Source organism: Amblyraja radiata, chromosome 3 (genome assembly GCF_010909765.2).
Source record: "Amblyraja radiata isolate CabotCenter1 chromosome 3, sAmbRad1.1.pri, whole genome shotgun sequence".
Classification (NCBI taxonomy): domain Eukaryota; kingdom Metazoa; phylum Chordata; class Chondrichthyes; order Rajiformes; family Rajidae; genus Amblyraja; species Amblyraja radiata.
In genome coordinates, this window is record NC_045958.1 from 78140552 (window position 1) to 78163508 (window position 22957).

A 22957-nucleotide genomic window follows, 5' to 3' on the forward strand; every position below is an offset into this window, starting at 1 on the left:
CTGAGTAGAGAATACATTTTCCAATCTCTAGTTATATGTAAGCTATTTTGGGGTGCATCATATTTAGATTCTTCATAGTCCAATGCTCTTACACATAAATCAAAAAGCATGGTTTGCTGGAGCATGCATCAGCTGAAGGGCTTGCCTGGACTTAACACAGTGTCTATACATTTTCATGTGTTTTAGCTGGAATCATGGTGAAATGTAGAACATAGGAGACACTTAGAACAGTCTATGATTACATTAATGTAATCTGAAAAACATGGCATAATGCTGATGGAGGATTAACAAGTGGAAAGAATGCAGGCAATTTAAAGGAATGGATTCACCATGAATATACACTTGCATCTTTTGAAAGATCACTCCTTTTCAGAGTAATGCATATTTTCCAATCCAAAACATGGTAGACTTGTATGCGTACTGAACCATTATATTTTTACTAAATTGTGTTTTGTTTTGCTCTACATACATTTAGTCGTTTACCACAACTTTTCACAAAAGATTTAGCCCTGGTGCAGCAGTTTTTTGAAGCTATGTGCAAGGTAAGTGGAAATTCTCAAGAATTTGTTTTACAGTGTAGTGTTTTGTTGTGTTTCTCCACAATTGCAGCACCAACAGTACAGGGAAGTTTTATTTGCTTCATTATTAGGAAGGTCCCGATGTCCGGCTTTCCATTCAGGAAGCATTGGCTATGATGGTGGGAGCCTACTGTTCACTGCAAGGAGCTTCTCTTACGCTAATGGAAGCTTTGGTTGCTGCATATCTGGAGAAGGTATGTGAAAACTATAACATCAGTCCCATTATTTGGTTATAAAGAACAATGCAATAATGTGAAAGCTGCTTTATTTTTAGTGAGTGCTTTAATGGAGAATATAAAATATTTTACAACCTGTATATAGTGTTTGTTGCAGGGACTTTATGAACTAATGGGATGATCTAATACTAATTACCAATGGTCATATCCGCATTATCATTTTTTGCCATACATTTAGGGCAGTTTTTCCCAATTAATTGTTAATTCGGAAAGGGTTAAAATTTCCTCGCACAATTGCACCTACAGAAAAATTGGATACCAGAGGAAGCTTTCCATTGGAATATTTGGAAACTAGATAAATACTAGTAACACCACTAAATGTTGAACTCCATTAAAACGTTTAGAAAGTCGCAGTAAATTTACTTGAGCTGTGGATGAATAATCATTTGGAATCCTATTCTTTTGTTATTTTTTTCAGCCAGAAGTGCAAGTCCGGCAAGTTGCTGTGAAGTTTGCCAGTACAGTGTTTGCCTCCGACCATATACCATCCAGATACATGTTGTTACTTGCTGCTGGAGACCCGTGAGTGTTCTCTTGGAGAGGGAAATATAATGCCTGCACTTATATAGCTTTGTTAAAGTGATAAACTATGCAATGGCATTTCCCGGCCTGTTATCAAATAAAATTACCGTGGATAGATAACAACTGGCAATCAAAGGTTTATACAATAGAGAGACATTAGCTAGACTTTGAGAGATGGCGAGGCTTTGGAAAGAAGTTAAGTTTAGTATAGTTTATTATTGTCACGTATACCGAGGTACAGTGAAAAACTTTTTGTTTCATGCTATCCAATCAAAGAAAAGCTACACATGATTACAATTAAGCAGTCCACGGTGTACAGATAAAGCTACAACTTTTAGTCCAAGATAAAGTCCGATTAAAGATAGTCTAGAGGTCTCCAATTAGATAGATTGTAGGTCAGGACCACACTCGAGCTAATAAGAGGACAGTTCAGTTGCCTGATAACAGCTGGGAAGAAACTGCCCCTGAATCTGGAGGTGTGTGTTTTTAAACTTCTCTACCTCTTGCCTGATGGGAGAGGGGAGAAGATGGTGGATGTCAAGGCCACTGGACGGTAGTAATTAGGGCACAACTCTAACCCTAACCCAGACCCCAGAAGACGATTGAATTTTGGGGTGCACAGCAGTCCAGAATTAGAGGAGCTCACAGTTCTCATTAGACCAGGGAAGGCTATTTAGATGGAGAGAGAAAGGACATGGAATATTTCAAAAAAACAAGAAAATAATTTAAGACTTAGGGGTAACGCCAGGTGGTTTGGACCAATGCAGGTCAACATATACATTGGTGGTGGGTGAGTGGGGTAGACTTGGTACTAGTTCGGATAGGGACAGATTTCGGATGTTCAAGAATTCCACGTAATGAAAAAAATAAGCATGCTTATCAAAGCATTTTTAACTATTCAGCATCCTAAACTATTCACTTTAATTGAATTTCAAATTAAAATGTATCGTGGCCAGTATATAGCTAAATAATTACAATCGGCAGTCAAATTGTGCTTTTAGATTAATGTTATCAAAATCGCAAAGGGAAAGCTTAACAAGTGTTTTTATTTTTCGTCATTTAACATCCAATGTTTAATTAGGAGAGAGGAAGTACATGGGGAAGCAAAACGTGTTCTAAGAGCTCTACCAAATCAAACAACGGAGAAGGAAAGCACCCCTACAATCTTGCCACCATTTCCTGAAATGGTCCATTATATACAGGACAAGGTAAAGTTTCTTAACATTTTATTCAAGGGCTTTAGTTTGAAATCCGATAATGTAGCATGCTTGTGACATTGGTAGATGCAGACTAGTGGATGTTGCTTCTATTAATATGTCAAAATACCGCTCATTTACTTTTTTTTAAAGTTGGACAGTGCACTACCCAGTGTACTTAGTAAGTGTAAATGGAGGAACCAGGCCCCACTTAGTGAAAGTGGACCATTGGAACAGGGGCTGCAGTGAGTGGAAAGGGAGGACAGAAATGGGGTAGAGATAAGCAGGTAGGAGGCGCGGGGACAAGGGCCGCAGCGAGTAGACTGAGTGGACAGGGAGCACAAAAACCAAGGTCCTAGTGAATGGGAAGATAATGTAGTCCATAGAACCTGATGAGCCAAATGCCAAACCATCAGGATTTACGAGTCATCAGGTTACGCATTATCTGAATTTTACTGCATTAAAAAAATGGTGTACAGTGGGCAGAAAGTCCTATTTCTAACCTGTACAACCCTGTTCGCCTCAGTAGATTTAATAACAAGAGTTAAGAATGGATGCTGGGTTATCATTCTGATATGTATAATCTGCTTGCTAGTCCATTTCACTTAATTTACCGTATCAAAATTATTTCAAAATTGTACCACAGTCAACATTTACAATCCAAGTTGCTTTCAAAGGTCATTTATAAAGATGCATGTGGTCAGTTATTGGTATTGATAACAGTCTGAAGAAGGGTTCCAACCCGTAATCCATCTATCCATCTGTCCATTCCATCCACACATGCTGCCTGACTCGCTGAGTTCCTCCAGCACTTTGAATTTTGTGATTGATATTTTTAGTCAAGACTGAAAACACTCAAAAAATTGACCATTTTTGAGCTTTGAAAAACTCCTTTGTTGCTTGAGCAGTATATTTGGGATCATTGGCTTGCTGTAGAATGAACCGCCGAGTTTTGAGTCATTTGTTTGAACTGGAGCAGATAGGATGTGTCTATTCTTAGGCCCCCCTCGGTCATGGCTAACCATGGGTGTCTCCAGGGTTGGAGGACATCTGTGCGTGACTTTGTTTAATGTGGGGAGACTGGTGCACAGACAGACACCACACGGTCCTTGACAGATCTGGGTCAGGATCAGTGGCATGGAGTCCAAGATGACCGGAGACCCTTTTCTGCTGCAGCTTTCATCCGCCTTCCCAAATGTTGTGACGCTCCACTAAGGTCAGCCATCATCCTCCGCCTGTTCCACCATTGAGGTCTTGGTTGGATTGCTCTTTGCCGACCTTACGACCATGGGTGGCCCTACCAGGAGCATAGCTCCAGACAGCATTGCTCTCAGGACCACACAAGCTTCTCCACCATGACATGGTGACAATCCACGGAGAAGAATTGTCTATACACTTCAGAATTCATTATGTTACTACCATCAGCAGTTGTATCATCAATGAAGATAAGTGAGCCAGTACCTTCAGCAGCCATACAAGCCCATGACATAACACCCCCACCACCGTGTTTCACAGATGAGGTGGTATGCTTTGGATCTTGGGCAGTTCCTTCTCTCCTCCATACATTGTTCTTGCCATCACTCTGATATAAGTTAATCTTCATCTCAACTGTCCACAAGACCTTTTTCCAGAACTGTGGTTGCTCTTTTAAGTACTTCTTGGCAAATTGTATCCTCGCCATCCTATTTTTGCGGCTAACCAGTGGTTTGCATCTAGCAATGTAGCCTCTGTATTTCTGTTCATGAAGTCTTCTGTGGACAGTGGTCATTGACAAATCCACACCTGACTCCTGAAGAGTGTTTCTGATCTGTCGGACAGGTGTTTGGGGATTTTTCTTTATTATGGAGAGAATTCTTCTGTTATCAGCTGTGGCCTGCCAGTCCATTTGCAATTAGTAAGCTCACCAGTGCTCTCTTTCTTCTTAATGATGTTCCAAACAGTTGATTTTGGTAAGCATAATGTTTGGCTGATGTCTCTAACAGTTTTGTTCTTGTTTCTCAGTCTCATAATGGCTTATTTGACCTTCATTGGCACAACTTTAGTCCTCATGTTGACAAACAGCAATAAAAGTGTCCAAAGGTGATGTAAAAATTGGACGAAAGACTGAGTGCTGAGAGCTCTCTTATACCTGCATTGAGGAGGCATTTAAACACACCTGAGCAATTACAAACACCTGTGAAGCCATGTGTCCCAAACATTATGGTGCCCTGAAATGGAAGGGAACTATGTATAAACACAGCTGTAATTTCTACATGGTGAAACCAAAAGCTATAGCGGCTCTGAACCGGCCCTAATGAGTGCCCCCCCCACCCACCCCCTATGGACAGTCTCCCTCAGATGGTCACGTCAATCAATCCAGCTTGTTTATTTATGTATTGTATTTATTTACCTTTCCTGGACATCAGTGGAGCTGCACACTAAATCTCGTTGCACTGACGTGCAATGACAATAAAAGATATATTATTATTATATTATTAAATGTATAAAAATACCCTTTAATAAAATTTGACAATGTGCACTTTAACCACATGTGATTTATTTCCTATTACAAATCTCAAATTATGGAGGACAGAGGCAAATAAATAAATGATTGGTCTTTGTCCCATTCATTATGGAAGGCACTGTTTTCCCAACCATATGTTAAGTTACAACCCCATTCCTATGGTTTTAAAGCTTTGATTTGAATCAGTACCTGGATTTGACTGCAGACAATCCTACCAGTCCTGACGTGGTTCTTGTTTATCTCATTCCTGGTCAAGGATATTCTCTGCCGTGATAGCCTCTTAAATTTGATTTTGGCCATAATGCCATGACAGACCATAATGTCATGGTCTAACATTAGTGGGGATGTTTCTTGCAGCTCCATTAAAAAAAAAAAATCACTTCCCTGATTTTAATTCCACATAAGCTATGTTACAATATTTAAACACAATTATACCATCTTATTCTGCATATTGGGAGTAAGAATATTCATTCATTTTTTTTCTATCTTTTCAGGCTTCTCAAAGGATAAATAGTTCAGCAAAGTACACCACTGGAACCCGCGTCCTGCCATTTAACCCAGCTACGTATGCTGAGGTAAGAAAGGCTGAATAATGGAAACTGGTTTCCTTATAAAAGACTACTGCTGCTTTATCCCCGAGTGTCAGTATCTAATATAGAAAAAAATAATGCTGTAGAATGTAAATTGAATAACATTGAATTGAAGAAAGAAAGAAATTATATGGGAGGAGAAAACTGAGTGCATGCTGTTAAGAGTTTCCACATTACATTTTTATAGCAGTCTATTAAATTCGTCTCAGTGTAAAGATTGGAATCGTTATCCATTCATTAGCCGGTAGCTTATTTTAATTTGTAGACATTTGTTGTGTGGGGGTGCTGCTCCTTTTAGAAAGAACATAGAACATAGAAAACAGGTACATGAGGAGGCCATTCGGCTACTTCGAGCCAGCACCGCCATTAATTGTGATCATGGCTGATCGTCCCCAATCAATAACCAGTGCCTGCCTTCTCCCCATATCCCTTGATTCCACTAGCCCCTAGAGCTCTATCTAACTCTCTCTTAAATCCATCCAGTGATTTGGCCTTCACTGCCCTCCGTGGCAGAGAATTCCACAAATTCACAACTCTGGGTTTTTTGGGTCACTATTCTGTTGTGTTCAACTTGAGTTTATGCAGAACGTAAAGATTTTTTTCATTTAATTCTTGAATGTGGCATTTGGGGTGTGCTACTGTTAATATCATAATTTGAGCTGAATATTTTAATATTTATCATGGACAATTTTTCTAGCTAGTGTTCGCTTGGTTATTTCGTTCTGCTTGTTCAATGGCTTCCAAAGATGATCCTTTCACAAACTATAGTAATAAAAACTTTAATGTTATTTCAAGCTGGCTGTTTACCAAAGAGCTTTCTGCATCTAGCCAATGTAAACTTGAAAGGCAAAAGTGAAATCCTGACCTAAGCTGCCACCTGCACACAGCAGGCTGAAATATCTTGCACAGCATAGTAAAGTGCTTGAAGATTCCATTGGATGCTACCCCCACCCCTTCCTCCCTTTGGAATTTTAAACCTACGTGTGACTCATGAGTTAGGGAGGTGTTGGGTTTGCAGAGAACTGTCACAGTTTTCCATAATGTGAAAGTCTATTTCCCATTGAATCCCATGTTATAAGCAGAGATGCTATAGGATGTTTTTTCTCTAAATAGTAATAATGAGTACCACAGCTGTGGGTTTGTGACACAGGTTCGCTTAAGAGATTGTCTTGACAGTCTCCCAAGCATGTTTGTTAATTGGCCAGAGGTTCCTTTGGGAGATGCAAGCAACTGCATATATAGCAAGCCACACCTTTAACTATTACACAAAGCTATGGCAGCATCAAATTTTTGAAAAATATCAAGTTTTACCTCCAGTCTAATTCCTTTATGTGGTCATTTATGTTTACAATTTGCACTTAATTGTTTCAGACATTTTGAGAGTAAATAATACGGAGAACTCTTGGTGGGTGTAGGGGGTGGAGTGGCATTGCAAGGGAGCAAAATGAACCTACCACAGTAAAAGGCCACATTATTTGTGCATGCACCGTTGAAAATATAAAAAATAGGCAAAATTTGTTTATTCAATATTTTATTAATTTTTCCCCACATAGATTTCATAATAGCAAATTTTATTCCGTATCTTAGATTTCCAGGCAGTGATTTGAGAATTCTATAAGGGGGTATTTCCATAACCTGTAAGCCTGTCTGTATTCCATCTCCATTCAAATGCTTAGCCTGCAGATATTCTCGTATTCCCTCCCCACAATATTCAGGCTTCTAACCATAAAAAAGCCTTGCGGTAAATGCGTCCAGGCACATTACTCAAGGGGACTGTTAAAATTGCAACCAGGTAGGGTCAAGTAAAGTGCTGTCCTGTTGAAATACAAACTCTCACCACTAATATTTAAACCTTGTGAAAACAACAACAATTGAATGAAAATACAAAATAATTTTCTGTGTGATATTGCACGTAATCCACTCATAATGATATTGAGATTACAAGTCATTGTTTTACTTTTTCTGTTGCCTCCTGAAGTTAGTAAATCAAAATGAATATACAGTAGTTCTTTGATAGCTTTTTCATGTGAAAGATGTAACAGAGTTCATATGAGAAATAAATGTCTTAACTTGTTTCTCTAACTCTGTTTCGCTAATACTGGATGATAACTAAATTTCTGAGACATTTTCAGAACTTTTCACCATATTTTGCTGGTGCTGAAGATCAATTTAACATCATAATTAAATGATCACAGCTTAGGAGGGGGTAGACAAAAGTGCTGGAGAAACTGCGGCAGCATCTATGGCCCGAAGGAAATAGGCAAAGTTTCGGGCCGAAACCCTTCTTCAGACTTTTTCAGCCACATCCGCTGAGTTTCTCCAGCACTTTTGTCTACCTTCGATTTTGCAGCATCTGCAGTTCCTTAAACAGCTTAGGAGGAGCTTGTCAATTCAATACTTGCACCATATAAAAGCAATATAGTTTGTCCAACTGATCTGCCCTCTCTTTTGAATGCAGCAATGCACCTTTCTCCACTGACTGTGGTTACTGTCTATCCATTGCAGGCCAAGGGCATCTTTCCATTTCTTTGCCTTTCCAACTCCAGATTTAGGTGGTGCTGGACAAGCAAATTTTCTTGGCTGTCGAATGACATTCTTATTAATACTCCAGCATAGATTTAATTCACTTTTTAAGATATTATTCAGTAGATTAATACATTTATCAGTGAACCCTATAAGTTTAGATGGGGAATTGGAAACAGATGAGTTAAGTTTCAAGGGAACGCAGCCAGCAAAACCAGATGAGTGTAAGGAAGTATGGGAACCGGAGCCCCAGTGAGTGCGCGAGATGCACAGGGGCCTGGTGAATGGATGGGGAATGTAGTAAGTATTACCTGGTGAGCAAGATGTTAACAACGTGATTGTATCTGCAGGTTATCCTTTACCTGCGAATGTGTCTAGCACACAGTGCAGGGGTGGTACCCACATCTCGAAGTTTTGTTGACATGCAAGATCAAGCTCCAGCCATTGGCTGTTATGTCAGAAATTTGGCTTCCAACACTTTCATTTCACCATCATCCTCAAAGAATGGTGAAACTGATCCAGTGCAAGCATACATTGATCTACTCGAACAATTGTTAACAACCATTGGAGGTAAGAATGAAAACAGGTTGAATTTTCCCAACTGATTGTGATCTTAATGTATTCCTAATTTTGACAACGTGCCAGATTATGATAGAGTCGCATTCTCGAACCTTAGGCACTTCTATATAATTCCTTTAGTTTTATTGTATGGCACTGAACAACCAATATCTAATTTATTATTGAGATGTGCCTTCATTACTGGTGTTCATTACTTGAGAGGAAGCTATTTCTGTATTGTACTCAAAATAAAATTGTATGTTTTAATACATATTGACTTGCAACCGTTTGTAACCAAATATCTTCGGCGGCAGGTCAAATCCAATTTTTTACAAACTAGCAGACTACATCAAAGAGGAACAGATAAGTATGTAATCAGTAGATTCGTTGTCATTTCTAGCTATTATGACAATTACTGGCCTTGGGACCAGCATAAAAGTTTCCATTAAAAATATTAAAGGATAGGTTAATGCATTTGTGTAAGAGAAGCAAATAGAGAAATAAAGGTGCAGGAAAGGAGCCAGCGGAGAGAAATATATGACTATTAGTATTAACTTAAATCCACGAAGAAGAATGGTTCATTACTATTCTTCATGCTCTTGCATTGAGACACACACAGAATTAAGACAAATTATGCTTTTGTTCTCTGAGTCACAGTGATGATTGGGTAATCACATAATGTTTTCATGTTATAAGCAGGGGTGTCAATCCGCTCTATTGAACTGGAAGGTGATGTCTGATTTTTGTGACAGTTGAATGTAATTTCATGCGTTATGAAATAAAATTTCAATTAATTTAGAGGTTTTTTTTCTATCTTCCCCCTGGAAACAATAGGATTGCCAGTGATGTACTGTCTATTGGAAATAGTCTCTGTCTATCCACAAAAATTAGCTGCACAGTTCACAGAAAAAATAGATTGGATTAAGGTATGATCACTTCTTTGCTTGTGAGGGACAGGCTCTCAGACTGCTGGGATGTATAATGCTGGTAATTGGCATACATTGTACCTTTAACGTTGCTTGTGCAGAATTCTATTACATGTATCAAACCCAGGAGAACACTGAATCAGTTCCAAACTGTAGTATCGAGACTTGCGTCTCAGATAATATAGGGTTCCACTGCCACAAGCCTGAGCCATCCATCACTCTCCACCTAGATGTCGCATTTAACTTTCCAACATTGATTACACCCTTGTCTCTGTCATCCAACTGATGACACAGCCATAACCCATTCACTTTCCTAATCGTTGGTCCGACCCAACCTCCTCCACAATCATCTGCCAGACCCCACGCTAGTCCCATCACTGTTCGACATCCGTAGGTGCCTGCCCTAAAAAGTGTGCATGCTGCGGGTTGGCACCAAGCTGCGTCGCTGTTGCTGTCTCTGTTTGTTGTCCTTTGCCGGACTGAGGTCAGTTGACGGGGCTCACCACGGGGAGGTCGACAACATGAGCCACGGCGGCACAGTGGTGTAGCGATACAGCAGTTGCCTCACAGCACCAGAAACCTATGTTCAATCCTGAGCTCGAGTGCTGTCTTTGTGGAGTTTGCACATTCTCTCTGTGACCACGTGAGTTTCCTCCAGCTGCTCCAGTTTCCTCCCACATCCCAAAGACGTGCGGATTTGTAGGTTAATTGGTCGCTGTAAATCACTCCTAGTGTGTGGAGACTGAGATAATATAGTACGAGTGTGAACGGGTGATTGATGGTTGACACAGACTCGGTCGGCCGAAGCGTCTGTTGCCATGCTCTATCTCTAAACTAAACAATCCTCTCTTTGACATCAAACCGCCTCTGAAGATACCCATATTCACGCAAGCATAGGACATGTGGATGTATGTGCACCACACACGCACATAACAATCATGCATGTGCATCGCCCACACAGCTGTATCACCCAGTCCTTGTCATTCTTTCTCATATCCACAACCAGTCTGATCCTTTCACCAGCTTATTTCCTCTTTGGTGGAGGCAGAAGTGGGAGATTGTAGAAGAGGGACAAAGGGCATGGGCATTGATGTTCAAATCTTTTATTGGAATAAGACATATATTTGCTCTATGTTTCTTTTCTCCTCCCTCCACTATAAAGATATTTATGAGCACAAACAAAGATGAGATGCGTGAGCTGGCAGCACAGTTTTACGCAGTGGTGCTGTCCACCATGTCTGGGAATGATTTCCACTTGGCCGTTCAGAACCTCATTAAGTGCGCTAAAGATAGTGTAAGTATTCACTTTAATGAATATTGCATTAACCTTGAAATACTGTCTTCCCTGTTTTGTCCTTTGAGACTCCTCAGTAAGTATACCACCCCCCATTTCAGAATAAGGTTAGCTAAATGGAAATAGGCAGTGAAGTTGAGACACAATTTAATTTCATACAATAATACTTCCATAATTCTTTAGATTATTTGTGTTGCCCGTCCCCAGTTGATGAAGGTTCTGTTATCCAGATAGTTTTGGTGTTCGTCACAGGGAGTTTCAGAATTCTGAAGCAGAGACATTGCAGCCTTGGTGATAAGTGTTCACATTAATATGGTGTACTTGGAGGAGATGCTCGAAATGTTGGCTTTCCCACACACCTGTAGCTCATTCATCTCGTGATGCAAATTTTCATATGTCAAATTAGTTCTTTTTGCAGGATGTCATTTGCTCTATAAATGATACATATTTTGGCCCCAGTGCTGTATTGGAGCTGTGATAGATGTTGCAATTAGTGAACGGCGTACTGACTGTCAGAACTGATTTGTCATGAATGGATTTTTGAAGTTGCATTGCAGTACTGAAGCTATACCAGTCCAGACAAGTACTGAGGGATCATCACCCTTCTAGGTTGAACTGATGAGCGTCATTGCTACATTTAATGGTGAACTAGACCAAGTGCAGACCCGTTGGGTCGGTCTCCCCAACGTGCGGTTGCGGGGGGGGAGGGGAGGTGGGTTGGAGGGGGCGGCATGCGGCGTCACACACGCTAATGACCCCCACAAACACACTAACTACCCCCCCGCACACAAGCTAACTACCCCCCTTGATATTATATTAATATTATTAATTTGCTCCTTTTACCCCATAACCGCACGTCATCCCATCCACTGACGCATAACCACCCAACTCGCAGGCACGTCTAGAGAGGGAGGGGGCAGTAGAGAGTGAGGGCAGAGAGAGAAGGGGGAGAGGCAGAGAGCGAGTGGGGCAAGAGACAGACGGAGAGGGGGTGGAGGGGAGGAGGAAAGGGTGGGTGAGGGGGGGAGGGTGGGGGAGAGAGGATGAGAGAGAGGGAGGGGAAGGAGGAGGGAGGCAGAGAGGTGGGAAGGGAGGGGGGGGGGGAATTATTCAATGCTACGGTCCCATCGCTGTAGAAGTCATGAGACTCGTCCAGTTGAATCTTGATACTTTCCAGTTCTCTGGATACTTTCAAGAGAGAGCTAGATAGGGCTCTTGAAGATAGCGGAGTCAGGGGACGGGGTACTGATTGTGGATGATCAGCCATGATCACATTGAAAGGTGGTGCTTGCTTGAAGAACCGAATGGCCTACTCCTGCATCTATTGTCTATTTAATCATTGGTGAAGCATTGATATTGATTTTGAGGGGTTGAACAATAATATTGTTATTGATAATCAAGGACTGATTCTTTCTTGTTATCCACTCAACCTTGGATGCTGCTTCTGGGCATTAATTAATTATCTAAGGAACTCACAATGGACTGCGAATCCTCTCTATGTTGAAGCTCTAAGGCACTGGTAAAGCCGCATTTGGAATATTGTGAGCAATTTTGGGCACCATATCTGAGGAAGGATGTGCTGGCTCTGGAGAGGGTCCAGTGGAGGTTTACAAGAATGATCCCAGGAATTAGTAGGTTAACCTATGATGAGCGTTTGTCAGCACTGGGCCTGTACTCGCTGGAGTTTAGAAGAATGAGGGGGGAACCTCATTCAAACATACAGAATAGTGAAAGGCTTGGATAGAGTGGATGTGGAGAGGATGGTCCCATTAGTGAGTGAGTTTAGAACTAGAGGTCATAGCCTCAGAATGAAAGGACTTTGTTTTAGGAAGGAGATGAGGAGAAAATGCTTTAGTCAGGGAGTGGAATTCGTGTCACAGAAGGCTGTAGAGGCCAAGTCAGTGGATATTTTTAAGGCAGAGATAGATTCTTGATTAGTACAGGTGTCAGATTATGGGGAGCAGGCAGGAGAATGGGGTTAGGAGGGAGAAATAGATCAGCCATGATTTAATAGCGGAGTTGACTTGATGGTCTAATTTTACTCCTATTCCTTCTGACATGATCTATGTTGTTTCTGAGGAGGTGATCCTGATGGAGCCTAAAGGGCCTGTCCCACTGTACGAGGTAATTCAAGAGTTCTCCCGAGTTTCCCCTGATTCGAACTCGGAGAATTACGGTAATAGCCACTCGTAGATACTCGGGGCTCTCGTGGACATTTTTCAACATGTTGAAAAAACTTCATGAGCTTACCGCGTTTCCCGAGTACCTGCCGTTAGCGTTACGAGCCGCTAAGAGACGTCCTGAGCTCCGACGTACCCGCTACGTACATTCTACGTACTTACCACAAGTTTTTTTTTAAAACGCGGGACAGCTCTTGGGTAAACTCGTATAGTGGGACAAGCCCTTAACTGAGCACTAATTGAACAGGTTGTTGCTGGAAAAAATCCAACTGGATAGAATTGTTGATGTCAGCCTTCAATTTGCTGCTTATGAGCACTAACATGATGCTGTAATAATTGACTGGATTAGAATTGCCCAACTGTTTGTGGACACAAGCCTGCATAATTTCCCGTAGTCAATTAGGTACAAATGCTAAAGCTGCACTGGAATAGGTTCTTCAACTGTTCCTTGATTTATATTGATGCAGTTTCATCAGAAAACAAAATAATAGACATTTCTTTATATTTTCTGTATCCTTTTCTCATAGAGCCCTGAAACACAGCACGGAGCTTTACTAGCTTTAGGATATATGGTTGGACGCTACTTGAATAGAAAGAAGAAAGCAGGATTAAATATCCAAGATATGGAAGAATTGGAAGCTGAGGAACCTCTGGAGGACCAGTTACTTCAGTTAACCACTGAAGCAATTAGTAATTAAATTGGAATATCATTCTGCATGTGTTTAATAGTTTTGTGAGGCAAAGGTGTTTGGGCTCTCAAAGAGCATTAAGGTGGATAAACACCCAGGGCCTGACAGAATTTCTCCCAGGCTATTGAGAGAGGCAAGAGAGGAGATTGTAAGAGCTTAATTTTTTTTTTCTTCTTCTTCTCTGGCCACAGGCAAGATCCCAGATTACTGAAGTGGCCAATATTCTTCCTTTGTTTTAGAAGGGAAGTAGAGTTAATCCAGGAAAGTATAGATCGGTGAGCCTTACGAAGTCAGTGGTTATGAAGCTATTGGAGAGGAATCTTTGGGATAAGATTTACCAACATTTGGAAAAGAATGGGCTAATTAGAATCAATCAACGTGGCTTTGTCTGGGTACATGGGATCCACAGGGATTTGGTCATTTGGATTCAGAACTGGCTTTCTCATAAAATACATAGGGCAGTTTTATTCTAGCTGGAGGACTGACCAGTGGAGTTTGCAGGATCTGCGCTGGAACCTCTGTTGTTTCTGATATATATAAAAGACTTGGATTTAAATGTAGGTGGGTTGATTAGTATGTTTGCAGACCACATGTTTCCAAAGACACTTGCAGGTTAATTGGCTTGCTATAAGTGTAAATTGTTTCTAGTGTGTGTTAATGTGCGAGACTCGGTGGGCTGAATGTCTAAACACTGCTGTAATTTCTACACGGTGAAACCAAAATGTATAAAAATGGCCTTTATTAAAATCTGACAATGTGTACTTTAGCCACATGTACTTTTTTATATTACAAATCTCAAATTTGTGGAGTACAGAGACAAATAAATAAATGATGGGTCTTTGTCCCAAACATTATGGAGGGCACTGTGTGTGCTGATCTTCAAGAGTCAGTGCACTGAGATGAAGAGTCAGCAAGTCATTCTGCAGCTGTATGGGACTGTGTTAGGCTGCATTTTAAGCATTATGTGCAGTTCAGGTTGCCTCATCACAGGAAGGATGGGGAGGCTTTGGAGAAGGTGCAGAAAATGTTTGCCAACATACTGCTTTGATTAGAGGTTATAAGCAAAAAGGAGAGGTTTCTCTGGCGACTTGGAGGCCGAGGGGCGACATGAGAAGTACCTAAAAGTATGAGAGACATAGATAGAGTAGACAGTCAATATGTTTTTCTAATGGTGGAAAAGTTGTAGTCTAAAGGGCACAGCTTTAAGGTGAGAGGGGCAAAGTTTAAAGGACATATGGTTATACCAACTTTACTTTTGGCAGGCAGCACAGTGGTGCAGCGGTAGAGTTGCTACTTTACAGCACTAGAGCCCCAGGTTTGCTCCTGAGTACGGGTGCTGTCTGTACCCTGTTTGTACATTCTCCCTGTGACCACGTGGGTTTTCTCCAGGAGCTTTGGTTTCCTCCCACACTCCAAAGATGTACAGGTTTGTAGGTTGATTGGCTTTGGTGACAATTGTAAATTGTCCCTAGTGTGTAGGATGATGCTGGTGTACAGGGATCGTTGGTCGATGCGGACTCGATGGGCCTAAGGCCCAGTTTCCGCTCTGTATCTTTAAACTAAATTAAAGAAAGTGGTGGCTGCCTGCAGTGTGTTGCTAGGGGTGGTGGCAGAGGCAGATATGAAAGCATCATTCAAGAGGAATTTGGATAGGCATGTAGATATGCAGAGAATGAAGGGATATGGATCACGTGCAGGCAGAGCAGACTAGTTTAACTTGCTATGGCGTTTGGCACAGACACTTTGGGCTGAAGGGCTTGTTTCTGTGCTGTACTGTTTTATGGTCACTGATTAAATATATGATTTACTTGTATGCATATTTGTGCACACATATTAATCATAAAATCTTTCAGCTTCATTTTTAGATGATGCGTCCCCTTCTCTGGCTTTGGCTGCTTGTGTGGCAATTGGTGAAATGGGGAGGAATGGTGCTTTACCCATTGCAAATGAAGGCCCAGGGTTCACAAAACTGCGCTTAGTTGGAAGCCTGTTGGGTAAACTCTCGTTAAGCAAAGAGAGCAACAAGGTAATGATTCATCTTTATACTATCAGTTATTAATCATGTTTTTGTTCATTCCTTTTGTTCGATCACTCACCTGTAAATAGCAGTCATTAATTATTCCCCTTCACAGTTTGAATTGTCTGTATTTGCGCATTCCTTTGGTTTTTAATTCATCTTCAGGTGACTAATCTATGTTGTTGGAGGAACTCGCGATTCTATGGTTCATGAATAGGTAAAATTGTAGTAGGATAAGGCACTTAGCCTTTCCAAACCTGTTCTGCTATTTATTTTAAACGCGAATAATATCTCTATGCACCATGTTCCCAATATCTTCCCATATCCCTTCATGCCATCTGTGCCTGAAAATCATCCATCTCCCTAAATATATTCAGCAATTTGATCTCTGGACCCTTCTGTGTTAGATAATTCTCCCGTTTATCTCCCACCATCTGAGTGAAGAAATTTCTACTCCTCCAAGTCATGAATTCGCATTTCTTGACACTTGTGCAGATGATGTGGCTTCACATTACGGAAAATCACGATGTGGATGGTTTTCTAGGAATTCAACCTTGCCTGACTGAAGCGCTTGCCAGTAATGTTGATTGAAATTTTTCAGTTCACTGCACTCTAACTCAAATTTTCGTACTCAAATTTTTTTTTAATGTTCAATTATGTACAATTATATTAATCAAATAAAAAAAGGCACAAAGTGCTAGAGTAACCCAGCGGATCAGACAGCATCTCTGGAGAACATGGATAGGTGACATTTTGGGTCGGGACACTTCTTCAGACTCATTATGGGATATAATTTCATTCTATTTCTATAGATGAAAGAACGGGCAGTGCAGACACTGGGTTATTTGCCAATTGGAGATGCTGATTTTCCTTATCAAAAGAAACTATTACAAGGATTGATGGACTCTGTTGAGGTAAGCATTTCAATTAGCATTTGTAGAAAAAGCTACCAAATTTATCACTAATACTGTTATCAAACAATATAAGTATGTATTTTGTTAATGTATCCATTATCCTGATATATTAATCGGCATCAACTACCCCATCTGTTGCTGATGTACGGACGTGCTATCCTCAACCACCACAGTTCATGTCATGAAGTTAATGGTGCAATTAAGCAAGGAGCTTCTGGTTCGAAAGACAATGTTGGGTGATGGTGGTCAACAATAAATTGTAGCTCGTCCCTACTTACCCCGGCCAAAATTTTCCACTCAAGGACTTCTGGAATGTCCTTCTACAAGAAAGATGGCTTCTTCTCTGCCATAGTTGATAGAGCCCCCAGTCACATTTCCCACATGTCTTACATGTTTTCAATCCACCAGAGACAGAACGTAGATAGTGTTCCCCGGTCCTCACCTTTCACCCAACTAGCGTCCAGATCCAACATGTCAACCTTTGCCACTTCCCCCAGCACTAATGTGATCCCACCGACAGCTGCATCTCCTTCCCTCCCACCCCTACTGCAAAGACCACTCTCTGTGACTCCCTGGTCTACTTACACCTTCCCACTATCCATCCCCTGGCACTTATCTTTGCAACCATAGCAAGTGCAGTATTTGTCTCAACTTCACTCCTTCAACCTAATCAGTTGCATTTGCTGCTTGCGATGTGGCTTCCTCTACAATGGTGAAACCAGGCATAGATTAGGCAAATGTTTTGTAGAGCACCTGTGCTCCGTCCACAATGACCATCTTGAGCTGCCTTCCCCATCCCGTACTGATCTATATGTCCTTGGCATTCTCCATAGTTACAAAGTAGCTGGCATTGGCATAATTGCAAACTGGAACAGCACCTTATATTCCACTTGGCTAGCCCACATGTCAATGGTCTGAACATTGAATTTTCCAGTTTCATGTATCTCTCTCCCCCTGTGTTCCTTTCCAACTACTACCAGTCCATCCAAGGGCCCTCTCAATTTTTTCGGATTTTCTACGCATCACACTTTAGATTTGTGCCACATATTGAGAATGAATTCTCTCACAGGATACTGTAGAAAAATGCATTCACTCCAAATGCATTGTTTCCAAAAAAATGTAATTACATTCCATTTATCCCTTAAAATGTATACCTTAAATAATGCATTCAAATTCATTTCTTCCCAGGCAAAGCAAATAGAGCTGCAGTTCACAGTTGGTGAAGCAATCACTAATGCTGCAATAGGGACTAGCTCACTGGCAGCACGTGATCTGTGGATGGTTGCTGAGAGAGAATACACACCTCCGGATAGTAAGTTGAAGACAATTTGTACACTTATGCAAGTGCATTCAAAATGTTAAGTTCATGACAAATTCTTGCAAATTTCCTTTTAACATTCAAGTAGACTGGAGCCTTTGATAAGATGCCACATGATAGGCTGCTCTGAAAAGTTAGATCACATGGGATCCAGGGAGAGCTCGCAAACTGCATACAGAATTGGCTTCATGGAACAAAGCAGAGGATGGAAGTGGAAGGGTGTTTTTCAGACTGGAGGACTGTGACCAGTGGTGTGTCTCATGTTTTTGTGGTTTATGTAAATGATTTTGATGAGAATGTACAAGACATGATTAGTAAGTTTGTAGATGACACTAAAGTGGGTGGTATCATTGTCAGTGAAAATAGCTATCAAAAATACAGCAGGATCTTGATCAGCTCAACATATGACCATGGCAGGACTTTTGCACGGAATGATAGGGCCCTGGGAAGTGTTATAAAGCAGAGATATATAGCACAGGTACATAGTTCCCTGAAAGTGGTGTCATGAGTTGATGGGGTGTTAAAGGAGGCTTTCAGTACATTGGCATTTGTCAGTCAGGGTACTGAGTACAGAAGATGGAATGTTATGTTACAGTTGTACAAGACATTGGTGAGGTTGCATTTGGAGTATAGTGTTCTGTTTTGGTCTCCTTGCTATAGGAACAATGTCATTAGGATGGAAAGAGTACTGAGAAGACTTGCGAGGATGTTGGCTCGATTCGGGAGCTTGACCTGCAGGGAAAGGTTGGGCAGGATAGGACTTGATTCCTTGGAGCACAGGAGCCTGCGGGTGACCTTGCACAGGTGCATTAAGTAATGATGGGAATTGATAGGGTAAATTCAGAGTCCTTTACCCAGGGGAGAAAAGATTTAATATTAATGGGAATAGGATATCAATGTAGGAGGGAAGGAGAAAGTCAATCCTTATGAGGAAACAGAGTCTGGTTAGAGCACTTGAAAACCTGTGAATTGTAATGGGCAAGAAGCGCAAGTAAAGTATACTGTGGAGGCCGAAGGCATTGAATGATCTTGATGGCAGATAAGTTAAAGTATTTATTTGTATCCCCTTCAATACAGTTGGTCATGTTTAGCAAAGATAGAAAGGCAGTGTTAACTATGCAAATCTGGCATCTGTGCAGGAATCCTCAAGATCCAGCATTTGACTCACCAAGTAAATGTGATTTGGACATTCAGATTGCAAGTACAATATAAGGTCAGAACCAGAGATATGAATGCAGCCAGAGCCAGTGGTCCGGACTTTGGGCTGGGCATGCGGCTAGAATCAGTGTTGTGATCAGAAAGGTGGGTAGGTTTGCGGTCAGAGCAACAAATCAGAGTGCTTGTGTTTTTCCCACACCCTTTAAACTCGCCAAGTAAAATGGAAGATTTATTTGATTAGTTTTGGTTTAGTTTATTATTGTCACGTGTACTGAGGTACAGTGAAAAGTTTTTGTCATCCAGTCAAAGAAAAGTCTTTACATGATTACATTCAAGTCGTCTGCTGTGTACGGATAAAGGATACAAAACGGTTGCTGTTCTTGAATTTTGAACATCATTTATATTTGACCACTCGTTCCCCAGCCCCGCACGGCCCAGTTTTACCTTCTCCCATAATCCATAAACACAGCTGTCCTGGCAGACCCATTGTTTCTGCTTGCTCCTGTCCCACTGAAATCATTTCCATGTACCTCAGCTTCATCCTATCCCCCCTGATCCAATCTCTCCCGGCCTATGTCCAAGATGGGACTGACATATGATGAGGATGAGAGGGGATCTTATAGAAATATATAAAATTCTTAAGGGATGGGGCAGGCTAGATGCAGGAAAACAATTCCCGATATTAGGGGAGTCCAGAACCAGGGGTCACAGATTAAGAATGAGATGAGGAAAAAACAGAGCGTTGTGAATCTGTGGAATTCTCTGCCACAGAAGGCAGTGGAGGCCAATTCACTGAATGTTTTCAAGAGAGAGTTAGATGTAGCTCTTGAGGCTAACGGAATCAAGGGACATGGGGAGAAAGCAGAATGGGGTACTGATTTTGTTTGATCAGCCATGATCATATTGGATGGCGGTGCTGGCTCAAAGGGTCGAATGGCCTAACCTGCACCTATTTTCTATGTTTCTAAGATAACTCACATGCCTTTCGTCTCCTTACTGACTTCTGCTCTCCGAGCCCCCACTCCCTCATCTTTACTCGGTCTGAAGAAGGGTCTCGACCTGAAACGTCACCTATTCCTTTTCTCCAGAGATGCTGTCTGACCCGCTGAGGTACTCCAGTTTTTTTGTGTCTAAAGATTAGTTTAACTGGAAGTGCGTAGAAAATTGCACATTTTGCCATGCACCTAATCTGCAGGCCTAGAAACCCTAGTGCCACTGTTGGATTCTGTGCCAAATCGGATTTGTTTTAGAATCTGAGATCTATTTTTCTCCTGCCTCTTAACCCCCCCCCCCCCCTTCGTATTGGGAAAACTAGACTATTATCAGGATCTGTATGGAATCCTGCAGCAAAGCAAATTGATAAATTGAACCCTATGACCTGTCATCAAGTACTGGACATGTGCTCAAATCAGGGCCTTATTTCAATTTAACTGACTGTACCCAGCAGTAAGATTTATCCAACAGCCTTTACTCTTCCCAAAAGAAAGATGCGTTCACATGGTTTGGATATTGGATGTGTCTCATCAACTCAACCATCTTTGTTTTTTTTTAATCCTGAAGCTATTAAAGTAAATGATGTTGTTCCATGGGTACTGGATGAAATCCTCAAGAAATACATTGTTAGTCCTAATCCCCACCACCGCCAAGCTTCCTCTCTCTGGCTTTTATCACTGGTGAGAAAACTGAGTCAACACAAGGAGATCAAGGTAAGGGCATTAATATAATTTAATTTCAAATGATAATGTTGCGAAGTGTCCATAATTTATGAATGCATAGGGAAGAATAATGAAATAACAGTGGATGCAATGAAATGGATTTTTTTAAATATTAAAATTGTTCTGTGGCACGGGCATCGTTTTGAAATGGGTGAACATACTAGAATTGTATCAAAATGTACCTGCATTTATATTGAAAAGATTTTCAAGACTGAGCTGTTTGTTTTTTAATGTTTCAAACTAAACTTGTTCCGTGGAAATAATATTCCACATGAGAAATTGATTGCTCATTAGTACTATTTCTCATGCCCCAAAATGTCAGAATAGTTACTACATTATGTTCAAAGTTTGATTTATAAAAGGATTTCCTTTTCAACAATTTCTGCAAACTCAGATGGATTGTTCACATAATTTTTTACAGAGTCATTTAAAAGAAATTCAGGGTGCATTCATCTCTATTTTATCAGAGAATGATGGTAAGTTTTCTTACATTTTAATCTGAGCTCATGCTATTTCTTTTGCTGCTTATGAAGGAATACTGAATTTAAATATAAATACTCAAGCTTGTTACTCATTAACTTTCTCATCCCCAGAGCATATTTTTTACTGAATCAGTTCAATCCTGTACATGCAAGTCAGAAATGTGCTTAATTCCAAATGTAATAATGCATCAAATAGAAACTGCTTTTATTTATCATCAAAGTTAAAACTTTTAAGGCAATTAATAAAATATTTGATTGAATAAATAAATATTCAATTTTTCAAATTTTGTGAACGAATAATTGCAATATTATCTATCTCAAGATTTAATTAGAATTGAAATCTTAAAAAGCCGTGAACATCCTTTAACTATGTACTTTAATTTGGATAGTGCACTGGGCATTACAGAAAAATATGAACATAAAAACAAAACCTTACAATAAAGAAAATTCAATGTCAGAAATTATCACTAGGGAAACAATTTACTCAATTTAACGTATGAAGTTTGAAGGCTCTGGGCCTGTACACGCTGGAGTTTAGAAGAGTGAGAGTGTGGTGGGGTGGGGGGATCTCGTTGAAACCTACCGGATAATGAAAGGTCTAGATAGAGTGAACAAGGAAAGGGTGTTTCTAGTAATGGGAGGGTCTGAAACCAGAAGACACAGTCTCAGAAAAAAAAGGAGGTACTTTTAGAATGGAGACGAGGGGGAAAATTGTTTTGCCAGAGGGTGATGTATCTGTGAGATTAGAAACATAGATTTCTTCCCATATTCCTTGATTCTGTTAGCCCTAGCAACTCTCTCTTGAAAATATCAAGTGAATTGGCCTCCACTGCCTTCTGTTGCAGAGAATTTCACAGATTCACAACTCTCTGGTTGAAAAGGTTTTTCCTCATATCAGTCCTAAATGGCCTACCCCTTTTTCTTAAACTGTGACCCCTGGTGCTGGACTCCCCCAACATCAGGATCATTTTTCCTGCATCTAGCCTGCCCAATTCCTTAAGAATTATATGTGTTTCTATAAGATCCCATCTCATCCTTCTAAATTCCAGTGAATATAAGCCCAGTCGATCCATTCTTTCATCATATCAGTCCCGCCATCCCGGGAATTAACGTGGTGAACCTGAGCTGCACTCCCTCAAGAATGTCTTTCCTCAAATTAGGAGACCAAAACTGCACACAATACTCCAGGTGTGGTCTCACCAGGACCCTGTACACCTGCAGTAGGACCTCCTTGGTCCTATACTCAAATCTTCTCGCTGTGAAGACCAACATGCCATTTGCTTTCTTCACTGCCTGCTGTACCTGCATACTTACTTTCAGTGACGGATGTACAAGCACACCCAGGTCTTGTTGCACCTCCCCTTTTCCTAATCTTACACCATTCAGATAATAATCTGCCTTCTTGTTCTTGCCACCAAAGTGGATAACCTCACATTTATCCACATTATACTGCATCTTCCATGCATCTGCCCACCCACTCAACCTATCCAAGTTACCCTGCAGCCTCATAAGTAATTAAGTAAGTATGTTTATTGGCCGAGTATTCACATACAAGGAA

The 22957-nt window shown here is 40.9% G+C and overlaps 1 protein-coding gene across 1 annotated transcript in view; it reads left to right on the top strand.

Annotated features, from left to right (window-relative positions):
• The window catches only part of ecpas (Ecm29 proteasome adaptor and scaffold), a 98398-nt gene that overhangs the window by 36294 nt on the left and 39147 nt on the right, over window positions 1–22957 (top strand). The window contains exons 13-26 of the mRNA XM_033018170.1: window positions 476–542; window positions 650–772; window positions 1233–1336; window positions 2418–2544; window positions 5530–5610; window positions 8499–8718; window positions 9541–9632; window positions 10795–10926; window positions 13634–13796; window positions 15649–15821; window positions 16625–16726; window positions 17915–18038; window positions 20763–20908; window positions 21339–21393. Coding sequence (XP_032874061.1) covers window positions 476–542; window positions 650–772; window positions 1233–1336; window positions 2418–2544; window positions 5530–5610; window positions 8499–8718; window positions 9541–9632; window positions 10795–10926; window positions 13634–13796; window positions 15649–15821; window positions 16625–16726; window positions 17915–18038; window positions 20763–20908; window positions 21339–21393 — 1709 coding nt within the window. The remainder of the gene's footprint in view (window positions 1–475; window positions 543–649; window positions 773–1232; window positions 1337–2417; window positions 2545–5529; window positions 5611–8498; window positions 8719–9540; window positions 9633–10794; window positions 10927–13633; window positions 13797–15648; window positions 15822–16624; window positions 16727–17914; window positions 18039–20762; window positions 20909–21338; window positions 21394–22957) is intronic.